At 46.9% G+C, this 22757-nt stretch overlaps 1 protein-coding gene across 1 annotated transcript in view; it reads right to left on the bottom strand.

Moving 5' to 3' along the window:
* Positions 1-525: 525 nt before the first annotated feature.
* LOC104074541 (paired box protein Pax-7-like) overlaps positions 526-22757 on the bottom strand; it is a gene marked incomplete at its 5' end in the record, with an annotated part of 51752 nt that continues 29520 nt past the window's right edge. The window contains 3 exon segments of the mRNA XM_009574693.1: positions 526-1030; positions 5035-5281; positions 12173-12238. Of these exon segments, the coding sequence (XP_009572988.1) occupies positions 915-1030; positions 5035-5281; positions 12173-12238 (429 nt within the window).

Raw genomic sequence — 22757 nt, 5'->3', positions numbered from 1 at the left:
ATCAGGTGTATCTGATGCCCTTCCTCTGTGCGTGCAAGGCCAGCGTTCGCTATCACATCTCCTGCTGCTATCTGATGCCCGTGTCTTTTCAGTGATAATCAGTCTAAATTGGTCCCTAAGAGGAAAAGTAAATGTGGCTCGTGCCTGTGCCCATAATCTCCAGTCCTCATGCAGCAATTTACATTTACACTTTCCAAAGGTCCCAGGCTGGACGGACTTACATCCTGCCCCTGCTTAGCAGCAATCTGGCCTGCTTCGGCCCTGCTTTGGGAAGCCATCAGTGAGAACGGAAGGGTAGAGTGGGGTGGGGAAATTTGCTGTCACTTTAATATATGTTTTTCTGGTTTTGTTTGTCTTTGTGGGTTTTTTTTCTAAACAAGTTCTTATATTTGGTCCATAGGTCTTCTGTGGTCCCGAATTATATCACCCTTAATGATCAGCTTGGTTATTCCTTCCTATACAACATTCACCAAATTTACAGCAATGGAAAGAAAAGGAAACAAAATGAAACATTTCTTTTTTTACAAAGAAAAAAAGATCAATTTGGCTTTGACTATGCCAACTACCTAGATCAATGGAAGTCCTTAAGCGTGGGCAAAATGCCATGGCCAGCTAGGTTAGAGGGAGGGCATGAACTCAGGGTTAATAAATGTACCCAACCCATTGTCTCTGGCCACAGAAGGAGTCAGGTCACAGAGGCCAGGCTTGCCTCTGAGAAGAGTGCTCTGGGAGGAGCTGGATACTTGGAGAGCCCTCCCCCTCCTTCCCGTCTCCTTCACAGCTCAAGTTGGTGCGAGGTGGAAGGGAATTGGGAAGGAGTAGGGTCTGGGTACAGGTAGATCCCTGGAAGGCTGGTGGTGGTTTCTCCAGTAGTACCAAGTTGCTGGAGTGGGTTCTTGGCACAGTCGGACTCTTCAGTAAGCTTGGCCTGTCTCTACTGGTAGGAGACCCAGAACGGCTGAATGTTCTCCCAGCTTCATCCTACGCTGTGTAGACAGACTCACGTTCTTGGCCAAATAATCAACAGCGGCTGAAGAGGAGGGGAAAAAGAAGGAGGGTGAGAAAACAGCACAACATTAGCATTTAGTGGAAATGAGGCTTTCAACATCAAAGGGCGTGTAACCAACAAACCTCGCAGACTGACTCTTACAAAGAGAGGCCCAATGCAGTGGTTGTCACAGAAGGTCCTGCTGCACTCCTAGGAAAGAATGCAAACAAACGATGGTCCTGCCAGAAACACCTGACAAGACAGATGCTGCTGGGGTTAAGCGCAGCTGCGGTGTGCACAGTGCACTCTGCGCGTGCTGCTGCAGTTCCTTGAATCTCTCCATGGACCTACTGAAAAGAGGTAAAATTCTACTTCTGCCATGGTGTTTCCAAGGGAGCTGCCTGAAGATGAGCCTGAGCAGAAAGCCAGCAGGATAAGCCTGTATCACTTCCCTGTATCATCTCACAGTGGCAAAGCCAACTCCTGCACTCCGTGATGCTGGTGTAAATGATTCCAGAGATTTCAGTGGAAGCTCACCAAATCTGGACAGGGCTTGAATCTGACTCATCCGCTGTGTGCTGACTCATCTCTGTGAGCTCTGCTGACTGCCTTCATCCACCCTTCCTAAGGAAAACTGCTTTGCCTATCTCCATCTGAATGAGAAACACAGCCCCAACTCCTGAGGCAATGCGTGAACCTGTACCCCAGCTGGCCTGACTGCCCCATGGTCTGAGGGGGAAAAGGACCAGGGCAGGATGGTGACACTGCTCATTAGCTGAGCTTCAGTCAAAGTCTCTCCCCTTCACTAGCTTTAATGTCTCAAATTAGATTAATAAGGAGCTGGCAGGAGACGTACAATCGGTGCCAATGAGTAAACAAATTTCAGCCATCAACGTCTTGTCAGACGCCTGCCCCAGAGGAGGTCCCTTCCAGACACAAATTCTTATTAGACTTGTCATATCTATTAGAATTCCTTTCACGCTTCTGCGTTCCATCACCGGCATCATTAACACAGCTCCGGCCTTTGGGAACTGCAAGGACCACATTAATCTGGCATCTCTGCTCCTCACCGGCTGGGACAGCACAGGCTGTGCAAGCGCTGGCAGGCTGGCGCGCTGGAAGAGAGCAGGCTCGGCACAGGGTGAGTTATCGGGGGCTGAAGCAAGGCCTGCTGGGGAGCATGGCTTCTGCAGGAGGCAGAGCCTGAAAGGAGCTGAGTTAGGCAAGTGGAGCTGGCACGCTGGCTGGTGCTCCTCAGGGACTGGGATCCTGGAGTAGCTTGACTGGAGCGCTGGGCTCTGTAATGCGTTATGGTGCCTCTAGCTTCAAGGGGGGTGTACATAGGGTTAGACCCCAAGCTATGGCTCTTATCAGTCCAGACCGTATCAGCTTGGTCCCCTGATATTTCAGGTAACCACATCAAATAATGTCTTTGAGAGACTGTAGGGGAAGAGGAGATTCACTCCTCGAACACGCTACGTGTGTGTGTGTGGTTGTGCCTCTGTTCCTGCTGTCACCTGTGCTCTGGGTGAATTCAGACGGGTGCTTGGGAAAGGAGGGGGTGAACGGTCAGAGCCGGTCATCCTGCTCTGAGCAGTACCCAGCAAAACGGAAATTTGATGGCAATCCCATCCTTCTAAAAGAACCACGGTGAACTCCCAATATTGCTTTTTGTGCCAGTGGGAAGAGTTCAAAGGCACCAGGGTATCCCACGCCAGAAGTCAAAGACATCGTTGCTTTAATACAGCAGAAGCCAAAATAAAACCAGAAGTTTACCAAAAGTACTCTGGGGGTTTATTTGCTTATGTGAGAGAGAAAGTGTGTCCGGTTTTGTGTTTCTAAAACAGAGAATAAGAAGAAGGGAAGTGGGGGGAAGAGGTTCTCTGCAGGCCAGGTCCAAAGCCTATCAAAGCTACAGAGCTCTGATTTGCAAGCCCTGGTTCGTCCCCTGTTATACAGAGCCTGCCCCCACCATAACAACCCCCCATTTTTATTATATCACAGTGTTCTCTAAAAAGAGTTTTGATACTTTTTTGCCACATTATGGAAGTAAGAAACATATGATCTGAACTGAACATCAATAAATGATCTTGTGGAGGTCACCTCACACCGATCAGCATTAAAACAACTTTTGAGAAGAAGCAGTGAAGAATTAAAAAGCAGGAGGAATTAGAAGTATCTGCTAAATACAACATGCACCAAGAAAGACAAGAAAAAGTGTTGTTATATCAAGGTCAACTTCATGTAAGTGATTGCTCTAACAGGACTAATTACCAATGAAAACTTTCCTCGCATAGAGATTATTATAAATGGCACTCATTATAAGAAAGATTTATAGTGAAATGGACTTATATATTACCTGTACAGAGCTACAAATACAAATATCCATACATATTTGTGCACACATGCGGAATTTGCTGCTTAACGTAGATCCCACCTTAGAACAGCTACAGTTGGTTTGTGCTGCATCTGCCATGCAGCATGGCCTTGACTTTGGCTGTAAGACTTGGGTGTCAGTCCAGCCCCCAGCACCGGGAAGCGGTGGCACTGTGGGTGGTGTGTGATGGTTGCTCACCTACCTGCCTTGCCCCAGCAGGAAGAACGCCTTCATGACTAGCTACCTGCCTGCCTCTAGGCATGGGACGTGTCTGGACTAACTCTGTCGACCACGCAAGACTTGCTGCTGGACACGGACCTGTTGGCAGCCTGGACTCTCATGATTGTTAAAAGGAAAACATTCCTGTTCCAAACTGAGCTCAGTGGGCTCTAAACTGGACTTGTAAATTGAACGGGGGTCCAGCAGAAAAGAGAGAGCCGTGCGACAGAAATTGGGAAAGTGGGGCAAATAAAACAACATAAATAGGGCTGCGTGAGCAGTTTTTCACCAGAACAGGGAGAGGCCCAAGTAAAAATTCCTGCAGCAAACCAAGACAAACCCTTCTTTCTCTTTCCTTCTCCTTTGCTGGTCTCCCTCTCTCAGAAAATGTAGCTCGTCTTCCTTATTTTATTTTTTACACACATGGGTGTGACTAACGTCTTGCCCAAGGGAATCTTTATTGGAAATACATGGTATTGGAATTTGTTTAAGATTTTTATCAATAGCACGTGTGTCCAGCCTCACATCCAGAAGCGAGGGGAAGGTCAAGGGGTCACAGATCAAACTCCCGAAAAACAAAAAAAGGAGGGGTGGGGGGAAGCTGCTATTGATCCCGTCTGCCGCCACAGCCGGTTCTCATTTAGCTGTAGAAGTTAAAGACATTAAAGGGCTGTGACGGAGAGGGGAATAAAAAGCCACAGCCAAATGGAAGGAAAGGTCACTGAGGACAAGCTATGGGCAAGCAGGAGTGCTCCCGGAGGAAGAGGATGCACCTTTAACCCTCCGCGGATCACTCTCTCACAACACCACACTTATTATTAGTTTAACACCAGCAGGTGAGCCCTTTGCCAAGCTCGCTGGTGTTTTTGTGACCCAACCATTCTGGAGGAGAAACAGACCCTCCCAGCGTCCCTCTGCCTTTCAGGTCTGAGGTTTGGGTTCAGGATTACAATTCCAGCCTCACTTCTGCTTTCGCAGAACCACAGCCCAGTTGACAGGCATTGGCTTAACGTTTTTAGTAGCAAAACCTCTGAGCGAGGACCCAACCCTTACCTTACGGAGGGCAGGGGAGGAAGCGACACATATAGTTCTGCATCACTAAGGGACGGCATTAAAATCCCAGTTTTCCTTTGGCTGAGCAGGGTGAACATGTTGTAGGGCTATTGGAGAGGGGGAAGGAGAGAGGTCTGGAAGTTGTCCTTCTTTTCTAATGAAATGTTTTACCTGAAATATTTTAATTGGGACTTTTGAATTGGACTGCAAGGGTGTTGGGGAGGCTGTGTGGCACAGTCTCCATCTATGCCTGGTGAATAGATTCCCTTTTTCTGTCTAGATGGACAGATTTCCATGGGAATCCCTTCCAATACAATATCCATACCTTCTTAAATCCCCTCCCTCTCTTCTCCTGCTCGCTATGCAGGGGGAATACAACCAGTGTTGTACAACTTACTTTGTCCGTACTGTCCATATTGGTAGCCAGCCACTGGGTCCACACTGTAACTGGTGGTGCTGTAGGTGGGGGGACAGTAGGACTGGGAAGTTGGGAGGCTGTCCACGGACTTGATGGAGTCACTCCGCTGGCTGCAGCTGGCAGAGATGGAGTTAGTGGTGTCCAAGCCACCGTGAAGGGGAGAGATGGAGAAGTCAGCCTGCGGTTGCGGAGGAACCCCGCTGGGGTTGCTCAGGATGCTCATCACCTGGAGAAACAAGTAGACAACACGTCAATGTCTGGAGGAGAAAGGGTATGTGTGCAGCTGCCTTCATGCATACCAGGGAGAAACAGTCTACATATAGTGGTGCTCTATCAGTACAATACACAATATCAATATAGGTTTGGCCAGGCTGGAGAATGAAGGCCTGCTTCCACCAAATAACGACAGACCCCACAGTTGGCTCCTCTGTGTCTAACGCTTTATTTGAAAGACCTTAATAGGGATAATTGAGAAGTTCCTTCATACCACACTCAATCTTTGGTCTTTCTTTGCTGACCTGCCAACAACGTTAGCTGTGCTGTTCAGAATGAACACTGGAGAAAGGAATAAAACTGGGGCAAACTTGCTTGACACGCACCACCATGAACTAGCACCCCCTCCCTTCCTACGCACACCCTCACAGAAGAGGAGACACGAGACAGGGAGCAAAAATACATATTTTCAAAAAGGGATGCTGAAGACAGCCCCTTTCTTTGGAAGTTTGAGTGGGGCTTGGTTTGCAAAGGTCCCTAGCCAAACCAGATGCAAATCCTTTCTGGCTTTGATGCAGATTCAGCTTTAGGGACTGAAATGTCAAAGTTCTCTTTACCCTCAAATGTTAAAGGATAACAGGTCCTGGTTCGGCTCATTTCAGTGTAGTGCTTGGTTTGAAAATGTAATTAAATTTGCACACAAGCGATCTTCCTGCTTTGAGACCTGAAACAGATGAACTTACGATCTTTTTTTTTCTTCTTTTGCAGCAAAAATGCCAGATTTGTTCCTGCGGGTGAGTTTGGGGTAAGCCGCTGCCTACAGGCCTTCACACAGGGACCCTGATCCCGCTAGCGCTTTAATGCAATTGCCTTCTGCAATCAGCAAAATTACCCCCGGGCTGCCAAGTTAAGAGTGTAAAGAGTTTGCAGAAGCGGGGCCGTGGCGAGGGAAGGAAGAGGGGACAGCCAGTCACCTCGGGGGGCCAGGCCAGCGCTCAGATGCTGAGCGGCTGAAAATCTCCGAATTTAGCATAACCTTATTGACATCAATTAAAGTGGCAAATTGGAAATATTTGGAGCCTGGCAAGTGGTAAAATGAGTCCTTTATCCCCCACCAGTAGCCTGGTGAGCTATTGTGCAGAGGATACATTCTCTGGAAGGACACAAGGGGGGTTGTATAGAGTGGCGTCTCCCCTTCCTGCTCACCCCGACACCTTCCCCATCCCCTCCTCCCTCACCTTCCTGCCGGAGCGGGGGCTTAGGCTGAATGACGGTCTTCGCGCTGGCCTTTGCTTTCTAAAGCTTCTCCTCCCCCCGGAAGGACTCAGGAGTCCTGCAAAGACGCTTTCTCTTGATGTGATGCCACCTCCTGACTCAGCTGGCCTGAGATCCTTCCCAGGCATTTGTCTGGGAGGGGAATTCAGGAGCAGGGGTGGCTGGACCCCTGCGGAGGGGGAGGCAGTGGGGAGGTACTGGGGAGGGGGTTAGTTAAAAAGCCTGGAAAATCAATCTAACCCCGACCAGACCACTGGGTTTGTCTGCAGTGCGGTACAGAGACACAGGAACGAGCTTTGAACAAGCTAAGTAAAAGCAACGCAGTGGCAGCAGCATAGAGCTCAGACAGGGTTCATCTACCCTCTCCTACTGCACTGAACCTGGAGTTTGCTACTGGTTCCCAAAAGTTAAACCTAGCTTAGCTGTCTCTACACTGCGAGCAGACGGCGCTCCAGACAGAGCCTAAATTACCTCCAGCTCTCCAGACCCTCCAGGCACAGCTTCTTAATCACAGTGATTAAGCCTCGAGGTATCTAGATGAAGTTGTTTAGCCATAACGCTGTGCAAAATGTGCCAGTGGAACTCCCTGCCCCATGACAGCCCAAAGACTGAAGGCAGGGGAATGAAGAAAGGAAATTGCATTAAAATATGCAAGATGGAGTGGATTAATATGAGAAAATAGGGCTGTCATGCTTTTCTGTGTGGATGTAACGTAAACCTCTCTGCCTCAAGGCTTATGCAGCGGGGAAATCACGGGAGTGCAGCCTGAAGGTAGGTTTTCCAGCTGCAAAGTTATTTGTAACCTTCCACTAAGCTGGGTCACGAACTTTGATCTGGCTCAGCTACGAATCTTCCTTCTCTGCCCCTTAATCCCGTCGGCTGCAGACAGACCTCATCGTTTCAGCATCGCCTTAGCTATAGGTGTTACACCCTGCACTTCTTTGCCCTGATGGATATCCAGGACACTCACATATACAGCAGCCACGAGACATTATTGGATTTCATTTGCAAGCAGAATCAGATGTTTAGAACAATAAACATCCTTCTTGCATGCGCGAAAACACAGACATATGAATTATGAGTTATTTTTGGAAAGCTCCAGCTCAGGCAGCGCAAAGCCGGGCCGTTTTGCCTTTCCTTTCCTGAGCTGTCCAGGTCTGGCAGTGCTGCCGGACTGCGGACGTGCTGCCCACACCGCAAAGCCCTGCAGGTGCAGAAAAAGAAATTGTGCGCTATAAAATGAAGGGCAACTGGAACCGCTCACAGACCAGAGGGTTTTCTAGTGCTCTCCCTCCTGGCCATCTCCCCAAAAGAGTCAGCTGCTTTGTATTACTCAGAGAAAATAAAAGGCTCTTAAAGCAAGCAGAAGTCATATTAACACTTCCGCTAAGGCCCTTTTAAAAAGAAAGGAGGATGTAAAGCAACGTTGGTAAATGAAACCCAGATTCACACTCTTCAAATTCAGAGGAGCTGAGACTGGAGAAGATACTTGTACAAATCCTAGTAAAGACAGTAATTGGCTTTAATCAGTCAGAATCAGGACTGATTTCTAATCCCAGCTCTGCCACTGACTCACAAGGGCTTGTGCAAGTCACTTAAACTAGGACTCAACTCAACTAACCTTAGCCATGTGAAGTTAAGTTTCTAGTCTCTGCTAATCCTCTAGAATCCCTCTACAGAGAGACTGACACTTCTGAAGGACAATTCATCCCATCCTAAGACCCCTTTCTGAAAAAGACGGGCTGAATTTCCCTCTGAAAATCCATGGTGAAACATAAGGATGCCGATATTTTATCACGAGGATGCCAGGGTGGTGAACGGATACGTAACTGTATGGAGGTTGGAGAGGGGAGATGCTAGAAGATGGCTACGAGATGCACACCCCTGCTGGATGCTCCCGTGGAGATAGGGTGGCTGAGTGCTGCAGATGAACCCTGATAGGGGCTGTGGGGCTCAACTGAGCCAGGACCCCCAAAGATCTCCGTTCCCTCTTCAGCAACGCTGACCCTGGGAAGCATCTGCCCTTTCCAGGCACGCTGAGAACAGTCTGGGGCTGAGCTCCCCTGAGACTCTGTTTGCACAGGTTTATCAGAGGACAGCATCTGATCTTCCCCACCCCAGGACATGAAGGTGTTAGAAATAACAAGAGTGAACTGGAGATTTCTATTCCCTCTTCGCTATGCAGCCACCCAGCACGGATTACACGAGCCCTCCAGCCTCAGCAGGCCCGCCTTATCTGACTTCTTGTTTCAGCTGGATAAACTCATTTTCCAGGCAACTTTTGAACCTAGGGAAGTCTGGGGCATCTGGAGAAATCCCCTCCTCAAGAATGCAAAATCCTTTTACCTTTTCTTTTTGACCTTGCTTTCTTATAATTTATTACTTCTTGGTGCATTATCATCACTAACTAAAAATCAATACCCACTTCACATCTGTAAGGTTTTATCTGGAGGGAAATCTGCTACCTGTCCATCACAGTGATTGACAGCCTTCCCTTTCCCCTCCCTCTCATCAGTTGTCTCTCTCCCTTTCCCCATCTCCTTTCTCTTAGCTGCTGTCCCAAATCAGTCACAGGCGTGGCATGGGCTTGCACTTCGGGGTAAGTCAATAACAGCCATGGTGCTAGGAGCCTTCGGCCTTGTTTCTACCCTTTCCAGAGGTCATTTGTCATGGGGGAGAGGGGGTAGGGGTCTTGATGTGTTGGGGAGACCAAGGTTAATGCACAAAGACCCTCCTGGATGAAAGAGCCAGCCCCCCCATTCGCCTCCTGCTGCTGCCTCCCTCCCCACCCTCATTTCTGCAGCTCCCCTTGTTCCCCCCCCCGGGACGTTTCATCACTCTCTCCCATACTTTAAAAGAAGGGGAGTTAAAAAAATGTAATTAATTCCCTCCATTTCTGAGCTGGCCCTCAGGGCCTCTGGCCGTGGAAACTGTAGCAGGGGAAATGTGCACCCTTTATGATAAACGAATGCGGCTTTGGAAAGGGATGTGCAATTAGGGCCTTCAATCTGTGCAATCAGGCCTTCAGATTTCAGGTTGGGGGGTTGGGGGGGCGGTTGGGTGTGTTGGGGGCACAGGAGAGGCTCGAGGAGCAGACAAGTGATAGGGAGAGATACCGCTTAGATAGAGAAGGGTGTGAGCGCATCAGGGAGGGGAGAGGGAGGGTAGCAGATAAGTTTCGTAACAAAACCTTGCCCCCGCAGACCTGGCTGCTGCACCTCACTGGTCTCTGCGGTCAAGAGCTCTACGGGAAATACCGGACAGGCTATACATCCTCAGAGTCCCTACACCTCCTGCCCTGCATTATCAGTCTGCTTTAGGCTTGCTAAGATGCCCAGCCGATAAGAGACATCAGGCTTTACAGAATCATAGAATCGTTTGGGTTGGAAAAGACCTTTAAGATCATCAAGTCCAACCGTTGTATCTACACTCAGTGATGCTACACTGGCCCATGACCAGGAGGACACAGAGGTGTTGTAAGGAGATCAAACCCAAGCAAACAAAACGATGGGGAGGCAGGAGCCTGCGGACAGCTTTTTCCAAAGTGACCCCTGATTCTGTGGTGTCTCCATGTCTGGGCACCCGATTTGACACAGCACAAAGCGTCCAAAATCAGAGGCTGCCTTAGAAAAATGCTGCATTTAGAAACTGCTGAGCCTGGCTAAGTTCTGAATAAAGGGAAGACGTAATGATCTGCAACTAGCTGAAGGATGTTAATTCCAGAGAAGCTGCCGGGTGGTCCCAAAGGAATGCAAACTGGATGCCAGGCAGAAACGGAGAAGGGAAAACCAGAGGAAGGGTCTCCTGGCAGTGGGTAGCATTTCTGAGGCTGTGGTACTGCTTTCCTAGGAATGGGTAGAAATCCTCTCTCTTTGGGAAAGGCTGGAAATGTGATCAGTTGGAATGTCTGATACTACATCAGGCAAAAAGCACTAGGAAATTCTCTGTGTGAAGAGCTTCTGTAGGCTGAAATCTCTCTTTGTTTCAGCCTCTGTGGTGTCAACATTTACACCACTTCCTAGAGAATGGAAAGTCTGACAGGGGCCTGATGGCCGTGCTGGGAAACATGCTGGATCTTACAGATTTACTAACGACATGGACCAAGCTAACGATTTGTTCTGAGTTCCTCCATGAGGCCTTGGTCTCTCTGCCATTTGTGGTTGATTCAGCTTCTGCTCTGGATAGGTCATGCTCTGTCCTCCAAGACTGTTCTTAGCTACTTGGCGGGGACGCAGCTTAATCTTTCCCATCTTTATTTTGCAGCCTGTTCAGCTAATCTTTTCCTTCTCTCTTGCAGAAGGCAACTCTTCCTCATATTAATGCTTTTTGATCTCTGTGGATTCATTTTCACTTGGTGGGAAGAGGAAGAGTCGATTATTCTATACATACATTAAATGGAAACAAAATGAAGAGGTGACTGTAGGACTACTAAAAGCTGAAGAAAGAGTTGGGAGGAGATAAATACAGTTTCCCCAAAGATCTTCACTTGAAAGGAGGATAAATATATGCAAATATGCCCCTAGGTAGGACTAAAATGACTTATGTAGCAATCACTAACACTGCACTCACAAAACCAAGCAATTAATTTTGAACATTTTCTAAATCACTAGACCCAGCTGAGTTGTATCCCAACGTGCCAAACCAATCCAGTAAGTACACCCCTTAAATTTGATTTTGCAATCAGGCCAAGGATCCGGACAGTGCTTCACACTTCTTGCACCTAGAACATGTCTGACTCGGGTAATTGCAGTCCCTTCCATCTAATGTCACTTCCAACTAAATTTTAGAGCCTAGGGAGCAAACTTCACATTAGCCTTCCTTAAGGGTAACTTCACTGACTTCAAGCACAACCTTGATTCACACTGGCATAAACGAGCAGGTGACTTAACTCTCTACTTCTATTTTGTTGTGGGTTAAAGTTTAAGAAACCTGATGCTCCACTGCCCCAGCTTTACCTCATCTAGCCAGGTATTTATAATCCATCCATCAGCATGCTACTAGTGCTAAAGAGAACAGTATTATGCATATGAGCTAAGACAATCCCACAAGTCCTTCCTGCTATGGAAGGACTCCAGGGCTGACGTGGCTGCTGCTGTATAGCAGTAATGTCTCATTTTCCTAACCTTCCCCACTCCATTGGAAAATATGTGGAGGCCAGTGAAATGCCTTTCCCAAGGCCACGCAAAGTGTGTCAGAAGCAAAGCGGGAACGGAATGCAATGTGCCTGAATACTTTCTGGTATGTATGGGACAGATCATACCAGATCGCTTCAAAGTGGTCAGAAACGGTTACTGTGAGCCTGTGCTTGAACAGTGGTACAGTTTGGCAGTGAATAATAAACCCAGAAATATCATCAATGCCTTTCAGTGACTTAAAACATCTGAAGGATGTTTCAGTGCCATAGGGTGGTCTAGGACACAGCGGGTGAAATGGAGATGAGCGTTTGTGTCCTAAGATGACCCTGTTCACTTGACGGATGAAGAACTGCCACACACTCATGATGGAGAGGGCTTGGGGAGATGCTGGGGATGAGATGGAGCTGGGGATGCAATGGTGAGCTGCAGCAAAGCAAACCAATGCAGGCTGCACAAGGGGAGGATTAGAAAAAAAGGCGATGGGAAGTTATTACCTGATTGTTCAAGGCTATGGTGAGGTTCCACCTGGAGCACTGCATCTTGTTTTGGGCACCCTGCTTCTGTAGAGATGTACAAATTATGGAGAAGGTCTAAAGAAAAGTTTCTAAGCTATACAAAAGAATGGGAAGGTCTTAGCTATAAGGGTAAAAGAAATTGCTTAAGTCTGGATGGTCTGGGAAAGAGGAGTGGGCTCTTCTTGCAGTGGAAATACCATAGGGAAATCAGAAGCACCACAGGGTTATACATCCAATAAGGGCTATGAGAACTCCTGTGGTGGAGTGTAATTTGGAGGGGAAGGGCAGAGGCATCACTGTGAATGGGAATTACATTAAAAACTGCTTGATCTAGAAACACAAGCCACTATCCCTGGCATTAGGGCACTAAACTCCACTATCACTTAGATAAAAGCAGATGGCAAAGTTTTTAGTAGTCTGGATAACCAGAGAGGAAACAAAAAGACGTGCCGTGCTAGTGCGGGCTGTTTAAGGTAAAGGGGGGTCCCAGTTCTACGGGCATCAATTTCACTAACAAGCAAAATCACGAGACACGGGCTCACCATTTCCAGAAACAGGAGAGACTCAAGCCAAAAGGCTAGCTAGCACCTTGCCATCTTGAAACTGTCAAAGGAGTTTGATTTTCATGCACTGCTGAGTATCTCCCCTCTGAAAATGGCCAGTTCGTGCTTTACTAACCATCAACATAATTATTCATCTTGTGTTACCTAAGCATGAAGTGGGTTTCCTTTTTAAATTGGAATTGCTAAGACATTTTATATAGAATAACCAAAAGAAGGCCAATGCTTCCCAAATGTGCTGGTCAGCAAACTGAGCCACCTCGTCCTCCTTATTTCTAGGCAGTAGCGTGCGTTAACAGAAGTCACCACAAGCAGACTCTACCCTGATGCTGTTTTCCCCGTGAATATGTTTCTCTGTGAAGGCCAAGTGAATACATTGGAAAGGAAAGTCTCCATGGGAAAATCCCTTTGTTGAGATACGGAGCATCTCTGGGCAACTTTACACAGGGTATTATTTGCAGGAATACGAATCTTGCTTGTGGCATTTTGGAACTCCCAAAGTCACCTGGGATGAGAAAGCAGAAAGGCCCAACCATGGAAAACTGGAATTCCTAAACATTTCCAAACCAGCAGAAGGACTCAGGTTAGGTTTGCCTTCAGAAATGGGCTGGGCTTGTGTCTTTTCTTCTGCACCTATTTGTCCATTCTTGCATAAGTTCAGACATACTGATGGTAGGCTGGGAACGAAAAGCTTTTGGGGCTTGGTGAGAGATTCAAAATACAAAGAAATAAACAAACACATACCAAGGTTTCCTGCTAAATCAGCCCTAAATCTATTGCTGTGCATCTGCCTGATGTGAATAATGGCAGGGTGGGGAAATCACGCAGCATGGCTAAGTCCCAGCAAATTAAAACTGTTTTATAAACTTCTGTTATTTTTCTCTTCAGCAGCCCCATGCTGGCAGAGACTAACAAAGACAACCCAAAATTCACAGAAAGGTCTCCTCTTCCCCTCCTCCCTTTCCATTTCTCTCCCTCATTTTCTTTTTATTTTTTCCCATTTCTCAGCTAAGCTGATCTGTGCTCGCTCACTATCACAACCCCCTGCGGACACTGGTAATGGAGTGCGGGTGCTGACTTACTGCTTCGAAACAAGATTTCCTGAGATCCTTTGAGTCTGCTCCATGCCCCCCCTCGCCTGCTTTTCTCTCTCTGTCTCCCTCTTTTTGGAGAGTGGAGGGGAGCCTCTATAAATGTGAAAGGAGCTGCACTACAAAGAATCCCCTGAGTGGCATATCCCAGCCCCAGGCGAAGCTGCTTGGTGCACTGATAGTCCTGCGTATCTGCTGTAGGACTCCTCTTTCTCTTCCCCTCCCTCTTTCTCTGATCAATCAAGGGCTGTAATCAGTTAAGGTCCAGCTTAACTGAGTGTAAGATACACCAGCTAAGCAAAGCCAATGCCTCCAGGGTTCCCATCATAAATACGGAGAGGTCATGGGGAGATGAAATAACCCTGATAAGTTCAGCAAGTGCAGTGCTAGCCAGGCTCGCACCAAACACTTAATAACTCGAGCTGGCAAAAGAATGGAAGAAAGGGAAAATCAGAAGCGCTTCCTATTGCTGCTTGTTCACTTGCTCTTTCAGTTCCCTGCTTTCCCGGGCGGGGCTTGGTGCATTTTTTAAGGTGAGGGTTTCTCTTTTCAGCTCACTCAAATGAATGAACAACCCAGACCCAGGTCTTGTCTGGAAGCGCCTCAGCTCAGTTTGGAGCTTCTGAAGCTAACACAGGAATGAATTTTAAAGTCAGGACTTCTTCTTCCCTCACCCCTAGGAAAATCACAGCTCCTGAATCCAAGGAAATGCCTTTTGCAGCCCTACATCGTGCCATGTGCACTTCCATTGGACTTCTCTCTGCGGCTAGGGAACACTGTGATCTTTTCAAAGACAGGGAGCTGCTTGCTTTTGCCAAATATGAACACCAAAACTCTCACAGAATCCGAACTCAGCGACAATGGAGCTGCAGCCACCAAAGTGTGGAGTCCACTTGTGTGGAGGCATTAGTGTAAACAAACAGGAGGAAAGAGAAGAGAAGAAAGTGGGGATCCTTGCTGAAAACACTGGCTTTAATAGAGGATTACCCTTACAGCTAAGATGTTCTAGCTCATTGCTCCATTTTCCTTTCTCTCCAGAAATGTCCATTTTCAGAGATGGTCCAGGGAAAAATGAGCCCTTTGTATTCATTATTTGTAATCACCTTTACACTAAGTTCATGCCGTGCTAGATCCAAACAGCTTATAGTTTCATAATGCGCTTCTTGAAGAGGAGGCTGGGGACACCTGGACTGTTGAGGGGACTTTCTTGTGCAGGACAAGCTACTGACTGCTTCCATTTCTGAAACCCAGAGCTCATTTCTGCCCCTCAGATGTGAGAAATCTGGCAGGATTCGGTCACCATCAAATCCTCCCCCAAATTCTACCTAATCTTAATCCCAAACTCATGACTCTATCTGAACATGAGGTTTGGATCCAAATACCACTGTGTCAGCTCCGGTCTAATTGGACATTGGCCCACTAGGCATTACAGATAGGGAAAAAAAACCATGTAGGATTTATTAAAAACGATGCAGACACACAAAGAGCAGAACAAAATCTTTAACCAGAAGCGATAAGAAAGCCCTAAAGGATTTGAGTTTAGATAAGTATCCCTCTTTGAGTCCTCCAGCTCTTTAAAAGCTGTTTGGACTGGAGTTTTCCTGTGGTGTTATAGGTGCTTACTTAAGCAGGGGATAAGATTAATTCTTCCCTAGGTATTTTGGCACTCCTGCACCTGAGGTCTGCCGAAGAGCAGCACAAACCTCGATGAGTTTGCAATGATTATTCGAGTAGCCATCACAAACAGGTGAGGTCTTTGAACAATAAAGTATAAAAGTAGAAGCTCCTGGGCTAACACATAATTAGCTGCGCTTCCTTCTTATTTGTCTAGCACAATTTTATTTTGGCTATGTCTGATGGCCTCCAAAATAAAATATTTTTTAGAATTATAATATGAAGCCACCAAGAAGCAATCTCGAGCATCAGAGTAGCGAAATGCCTATTTTTAGAACCTTGCTTTTTTTATGAACATCATTTACTGCCTTGAACTAAGTGATTTTTAAGAAGAAAAAGATACACTGTATCTGTCTGCTGGCAAAGCTATGTCTGTGCCCAAGGGAAGGGTCCTTACCTCATTAAAATTAAACCTCTTCCAAACGAAAACAGCAATACATTTACTGAGGGAGTACATAAACCAGCACATAGCTTGCTCTCCTGTACAAATGCAAGCAAAGAACTTTACACATTAACCCCACAACTCCTGGCTGAGCTGCAAGCTCTCTTTTATGAAAATAATCTCGATCAAAAGCCTCCAAAAAATGGCACATCCTATAATTTGCTGAGTACAGTTGTGCCCCTCACCTGTCCTCCTTGCTGTGGGGCCAAGGGGAAGAGTGAAGGTATCACACCCTTGCATTACTTGAGCAGAGTCTTTAAGGCATCTCCTGCATGCAGAAGTTTAAAAGCATACAAGCCGCTGCTGATCCAGAGATAAATGGTGGAAAAGGGATTAGAGATACTTAGCGGAGGAGAGGGAAGACTCAGGAAGGGCTGATTATTTTAAAGATATGACTATTTAAAGATAATGATTGCATAAATTTAATTAATACATTTTCATGCTGCAAATGGCCGTTTTGTAATTAATGTATCTGGCCTCGCTAAGCATGGGAGATCACATCTCCCAGCCCCCCTCCCCTTATCAATTCCCCCCTCCGCCTCTCGTTTAATGAAAGACAGAAAGCAGATGACAGAAACAATTTGTCAGCCAGTACGGGTGTCAGATGCCTAATTGGTTGCGCTGAGTTAGTGGAAAGTAAAGGGGGAGAGGGTCGAGGCTGGGGGGGCTCTTTCCTCTTTATCCGAGGCTTCAGGGTGGGTGTCTGTATTGGAGGGGGGGAGCAAGGGGGCGAAAGTGTTTCTTGTTAATTGATGGAGATTAGGACACAGATTGGCTGTGGCAGGGACTGGGCAGTGACAAGAAGGGGACAGGAGAGGCTGGTTAACACCCGTGCAAACAAGCTGCCATATCTCACAATACGTTAAGTCCCAGCAGCGTTGACAACATCAGTGGTTATCTCCCGCACTCCCCGTTCCCGCTGCACCCCAGTACCCCCAGTCATGACTGCCGGGGGAAGGGCTTAGTGCACAGATCAGCAGCCCTGGGCACGGCTCACCCTGTTTGGTTTGCACCCTCTGGCTTAGAGAGGAATCGAGACCTTGGCAGAAAGTTCAGGACCCCGGGGAAGGGGTGCTGCGCATGGGAGGATGCAGGGCTGAGGCCATGGGCAAAGCAGAAAGACTGAAGCCCAGAAACAAGACCACTGCCTGGGTCTTACTTGCCCTAAGCCTTGCCCTGGGTTCAGACTACAGAAAATCTGCGCGTCCTGTCTTCTCCCATCCCTGCCCCACTATGAGACTGTCTTAAAAACTGCAAGATTAAGCAAAACTGGAGTTAATGTATATACCAGCTGGTGCCTGAGCTTTGTGGGTGCGTTTGGGTCACTGATAATAAAGCTCCCCTCTGATTAATTCTTCCCTGGTCATTATGTGGAGAAGAAAACCTCCTGTCCACACAAAAAGGCCCAGAAGTCCGGAGCTTTCTGTATCAGGGAGCCGAGCCCCCTGAACTCCAGCGAGAGCTGAGCATCCCAACCCTTCAGACACCCCCAAGAAAGAGCAGGACAGAGCACGTGCTATCCAGAGTCACACCTACATAAAAAGCAGAAACGTGTCTTAGTTCTGCAACACTCTTCTTTCTTCAAAGATTTCTGTGACCCACTTTAATGTATTTATCACCAGCACTAGGCAGAGCAGGGCTGCCACCTCTCACCTTACGAGTGGAAAGCCCAATAAAGGCTAAAACTCGAGACGGCACAGAAGTTTATAGAGGAGAAGGAATCTGAACATCCCAAAGCCAAGGTTGATGTCCTCATTCCAGACAGCCTTACCTTTCCTCTTGTAATAAGTTAAGCACAGAAATGAGGGAAACTTCAAAACACTAGTGCCATATGATGCTAATTTTTTAGTGTATCTATAGGCCTTTCCCTGGAAGATATAGGAAAGTTTTACACAGGTGGGAACAGTTTTATCAGCTCTGTGTCACTGCCAGGCATAAAACAGGTGACGGGTAGAGAGGCATGGGGAGAAAGAGCTAAGAATAGAAAATGTTGACTTTCCATGCTGGGCTCTGATCACATTTAAACACGCAGCCTGCAGTAATGAAAATACTACTAAGCTTCCGCATTATATTACAGGTGCCTCTATAAAAGGTTTACAAAAGGTCAACAGGTGATGAATAAATGTTATGAAAAAGATAAACAATATTTTCTTTTAGATGAAAGAAAGCCTTTCAAATAGCATAAATGAAAATGGAAAGGAAATGGGTGAGGGATGCAAGTGCAAATACAAACTTTTCATTGAAAGACCAAAATGGAATAAAACACTGCAATTTGTAGCAGAAAGATATTGAAAATAAAATATCTAGTTGCGACATTTTTTCCCTTTGTTTATAAAGAGAGAAAAATAAATTATCCAGAGAGTGTTGAATGAAACGAAACCATTTTCCTCTTTCCAAAATGTCCCAGCAACCCATCCCCTCATCCATAGTGATCTCAGTTATCCTTTCCGCTGCAGGGTGAGCATGTTACAGATACACGACAGGACTTGGTGATTTATAATGGAAGCCATTCCTATTGCTATTTATTTGTGTTACAGTGACACAGAAGTGCTGCAGTCAAGGAGCATGTCCCACTGTACGAGACGCTGCATAAAAAAAGAAACAAAATCCAAAATCCCCCAAACGCCGGATATTTCAGATCTGGGGACTGGCCGGCTGTCTCTCTACTCCCATCCCAAGAAAGCAAACCCAGAAGAAGAAGAAAGAAGGGTAAGGCACCAGATTCCTGAATCTATTCCCTTGCAAAGTCAAGAGAGTAGAAGCCAAGTCTGGTCCAAATCTAAGAATGAAAAAAAGGGCCTAAGGTGCTGCAGGTAAAATGGAGGAATGGGAATTATTAATTAATCCCTTCCAAAAATTCGCCATGCACAGGCACTGAAGAAGTACTCAGCATTTACTTCTTCCATAAACACAACCCACACACACCCTGGCATAGTCCTTCATACTCTCGTACACACCTAGCTTTTTCCTTCTGGTTTATAAAACACGGGTGCAAGTCACTGAGCGGTGGAGCTCTGCCGGGAAGGAATATGATCTATTGTGTATTAAACCAGTGTGAAATGATTACAAGCACCATATTGGCAGAGAAAAAAAGCAGGCTGCGGTGAGTTGTGCCTGTCACGTCACTGCTCCTTCTTGGCAAATAAGTTCTAATGCACAATTGGTATTTATTAGATGACATACAACAACTGTCTCATTAAATCAGGGCTTGAGCGTAGGCCGGAAGTCTTAATTTAAAGTGTCACCAGCTATTGAAATCAGATGGTTTAGGCAGGAGTGGAGCGAAGGGAAGGGGAAAAAAATGGGGCCTAAAGAAGTAGGAAACAGTCACTGGTCCTAACCCACCTTTTGAAATGGGTTGCCATTTCTATGCTGGTCTGGGCACTGGTTCAAAAAATATTTGTTCTGCATTTGCTTTCTCTACATGCACTTTCAAACTCTCCCCCTAATAAACGGTTGGGCACCTTTCTGTGTGTTTTAAATGCAGCGTCGAAAGCAAAGGTTAATGCTGGAGATTGCATTCCAATTGAAAACGCGGCAACCGGTAAATTTGGTTTGTTTAGAGTGGAAATGCTTGAACTGCTGTAGATGGGTGGCGGGTGCGAGAGCGTGGGGAGAGGGGGGTGGGAGACGCTCCCCGCGCCCTGGCTCCTCTCCGGACAAAATTAAATTTCAAAGTTTAATGAGTTGCGAAGGGCGCTGGATTAAAAAGCCTGGTCCCTGCGCTGCCAAAACTGAAGCAGTGCGATGAGGAGAGAGAGAGAGAGAGAAAAAAAATCCCACCAAACCCAAAACGTCAGGGAACAGAGCAAGTGAAAAATGTCAGGGCAAATTGCTCTTGACAGTGTTAATATCTGCACCTCATAGCAATAATTACATGTAAATAAATAGTGAAATAGCTCTCAGCTGGAGTCTGTACTCTGAGTGCAGATGCCACTAACAGCCAGCTGGGGACCTTTCGCTCTTCGACTGCCGTTTTCCCCGCTTTCTTCCCTCCCTCCCTCCCTCCCCCCGTTTCATCTATGCCAGAGCTGAGAGAGCAATTGCTAGCGACTGCAGATCTGTTCACCGCCCTCCCCCCTTTCTCATGGCACCGCGTTCGCTCCCGCTTCATATCACCCTCCCAGCCAGGGGCTGCTGTCGGCTGTCAGGGAAAAGTGTGTTGCTTTTAGCTCCTTGCCAGGGGAAAACAAGCTTTAGTAGATTCACGTCTGGCCGTCGTGTGAGTAAAGCTGAGGGGATGGGAATGGCGTGGCTGACTATCCTTCCATCTCTGTGGGCTCCTAAAAATGTCAGGAGGGATGGAGCTATCTGTTTCAAGCACTGGGATTATGTTCTTATCACCAAGGTTGTCTATATTTCAAAAGGACACTGGAGAACATATGGTTTGGCATCAGGATGCAAAAAGATGCTTCGTTCCCACAGGAGACGCATCTCCCACTGCTATCAGTAGCATCCACAGAGATTTATAAGTCTGAGCTGGTGCCTCTAACCCTTGCCCAAACACAAAATGCACTTCTCAAACCCACATCGTTCCTTCCAAGGGGGCCTCACTGCAAAACTACCATGACCCAAGCAAGGGGAAAAAAAAGCCACTGCACCATCAGCATCACTGGTGAAGGTGGGCTGGAATCAGTCAGCACCTTTCCTGATTCCCCAGCCTCTGGGGATTTGATGGCAGCCTAAGAAATCGCAAATGACACAGAAAAGGTGAATATCAATCGACTATTCACCGACACTTCCAGTACGAGCCCTCTAATAAAGGCAGTAGGGGTGAAATCCAAAGCAAATGAAGCGGTGCTTCACTCGGTGGAGAGTCAACCTGTGGGACTCCTTGCCACAAGAAGCAATGGATGCTAAGCTGCGTGGATTGAAGAGAAGGCTGGGTAAGTACTTAGAAGAAAGGTCCACTGAGGATTACCAGACAAACCACCTTTTTTTAAGGAAATTCCCTGAGCTGAAAATGAAAGGCCAGGAGAGCATCCTGCTCTTGATCCTCATGAGGACTCTGCTTATGGTCGCTATCGGAGAGGACCCACTGGGCTAGGCAGAGCCTGGCCCCAACCACTGTGATTGTCACCAAGCTCTCGGCAGCTCCAAAGGAAAAATTCCCATCATCTCGCAGGCACTCGGCTAATATGGCCAAAGGGCTGTGGGCATCTGAGTGGGGAGGGAGGACTGCAAAGGACTGAAAATAAACTTACAACTGCACACAAATCTGGAATTACTAAATACGGAAGCACTTTTACAGAGAAGGCCTTTTGGGCTAGCAAAGGGCCTTGACAAAGTCTCGGGTTCCTGCCTTACCTTTGAGCAGGATAAAACCCCTGTGCCTCCATTCGTAGCCTTGGAGATAACAACCATGGTACCGTAAGGAGAAACACATCCCAGGATGATGAGATGCTCAGGTATTACGATGAAAGTCTTAGATAAAGTTAAGCTCATTATTTTAGCCCTATTCTCTTCCACTCGGTCAATTTATCTCTCTGTGCCCTCAGCTTAGCTCCCAGCCCTACAAGTCAGGGTCTAATTGTGAGCCACAGGGCTCTGCTAACCATCCAGCAGCCCTGTGATACTCGCATCCGAATGAAGCTGGTATGTGCCCGGCCCCACCGCCAAAGGATGCCACACTCTCCCACCGACAGAGCTCATTAGCCACTCCCTAATCAGCATCACTCAGGGGCCAAACTATTAGACCAAAGCAAATACAAAAAAAATAACCTGCCACTGATAGGAGGGAGACGTTCCTACTGAACCACTGCCTTGTGTAAGGGAGAAAAGCTTTGAGGCCTTTCCTTTCGGCTAATGAAATTCACAACACCACCCCACACTGCACTGAGCAACAAACACAGCTCCATTATTTGGAAAACAAATATGTTCTTTAGAGCTTCCTGGTTGTCAAACACTTTTTTGTTTAGCTCAACAACTAATCCACTTATCGGAGGATAAAGCTGCCAGTGAATCACCAGTATGATAAAAGCATGCACAAAATTAGCAAAAATTTGCCTATGGCTCCTGCACATTAACAAACACCAGCTAAGAGAAAAATGATTCCTTCTTTTTTTTTTTTTTTTTTAAAATAACTGAGATCCCCAGGAGAGATTCTGTCAGATAGCAGCTTTTATTTTGCTTGCAGTTTTTCTTCCTCTCTCTCTCTGTCTCTCCATATAACCCACGGACTGAGGCTGGGAGATGTGGGGAGATGATATCAGATCCACGGAAATTGTCAGTATTTGAATAAGCGAGAGATGCAGCCGGGCAAAATTTTAATAAGTTGGGGTTTTTTAAAATTAAAAAAATCATGCTCAGGCATTGGCTTCTTCCCTAGTACCTCAGCACTGCTGGATGCTTTGCTGCTTATGAGGTTGTAATGCCGAAGGATGCTGGATTTGTCCTTCCCTGCTCTTCAGTGTGTTTTGTAGCCCTTTGTGATTTTAGCCTCTCTGCATTCCTGTGTGGTGGATCCGTGCTAAATTTCCCTGTTACATGGATGGGGAAACCACTGCAGACAAGAGTAAGCAGTTTGCCAGTGTTGGGCAATCAAGTTACCAGCAGGGCACACGAATCTCATGACTTCCAGTCCTCTGCTGCCACAAACATTAAACCACCTTCCCTCTCTTGAGCTTTTCCTCTGAAACCTTCGGCAGGACCTTGCAGAGCATTAACTGGGTAAGTGGGATTTGCCTGCTCTCTGAAATGCACTCAGCTACGTAAACCTTTGGAATTTCTCCAGCGTGGATGTGTGCAGAGATGTTCTGGTGAGATCTCGAGCATTTCTGGACACCGTTATAAACCAG

Source organism: Fulmarus glacialis, unplaced genomic scaffold, assembly GCF_000690835.1.
Source record: "Fulmarus glacialis isolate BGI_N327 unplaced genomic scaffold, ASM69083v1 scaffold7843, whole genome shotgun sequence".
NCBI lineage: Eukaryota > Metazoa > Chordata > Aves > Procellariiformes > Procellariidae > Fulmarus > Fulmarus glacialis.
This window is presented reverse-complemented; position numbering and strand designations above follow the sequence as displayed.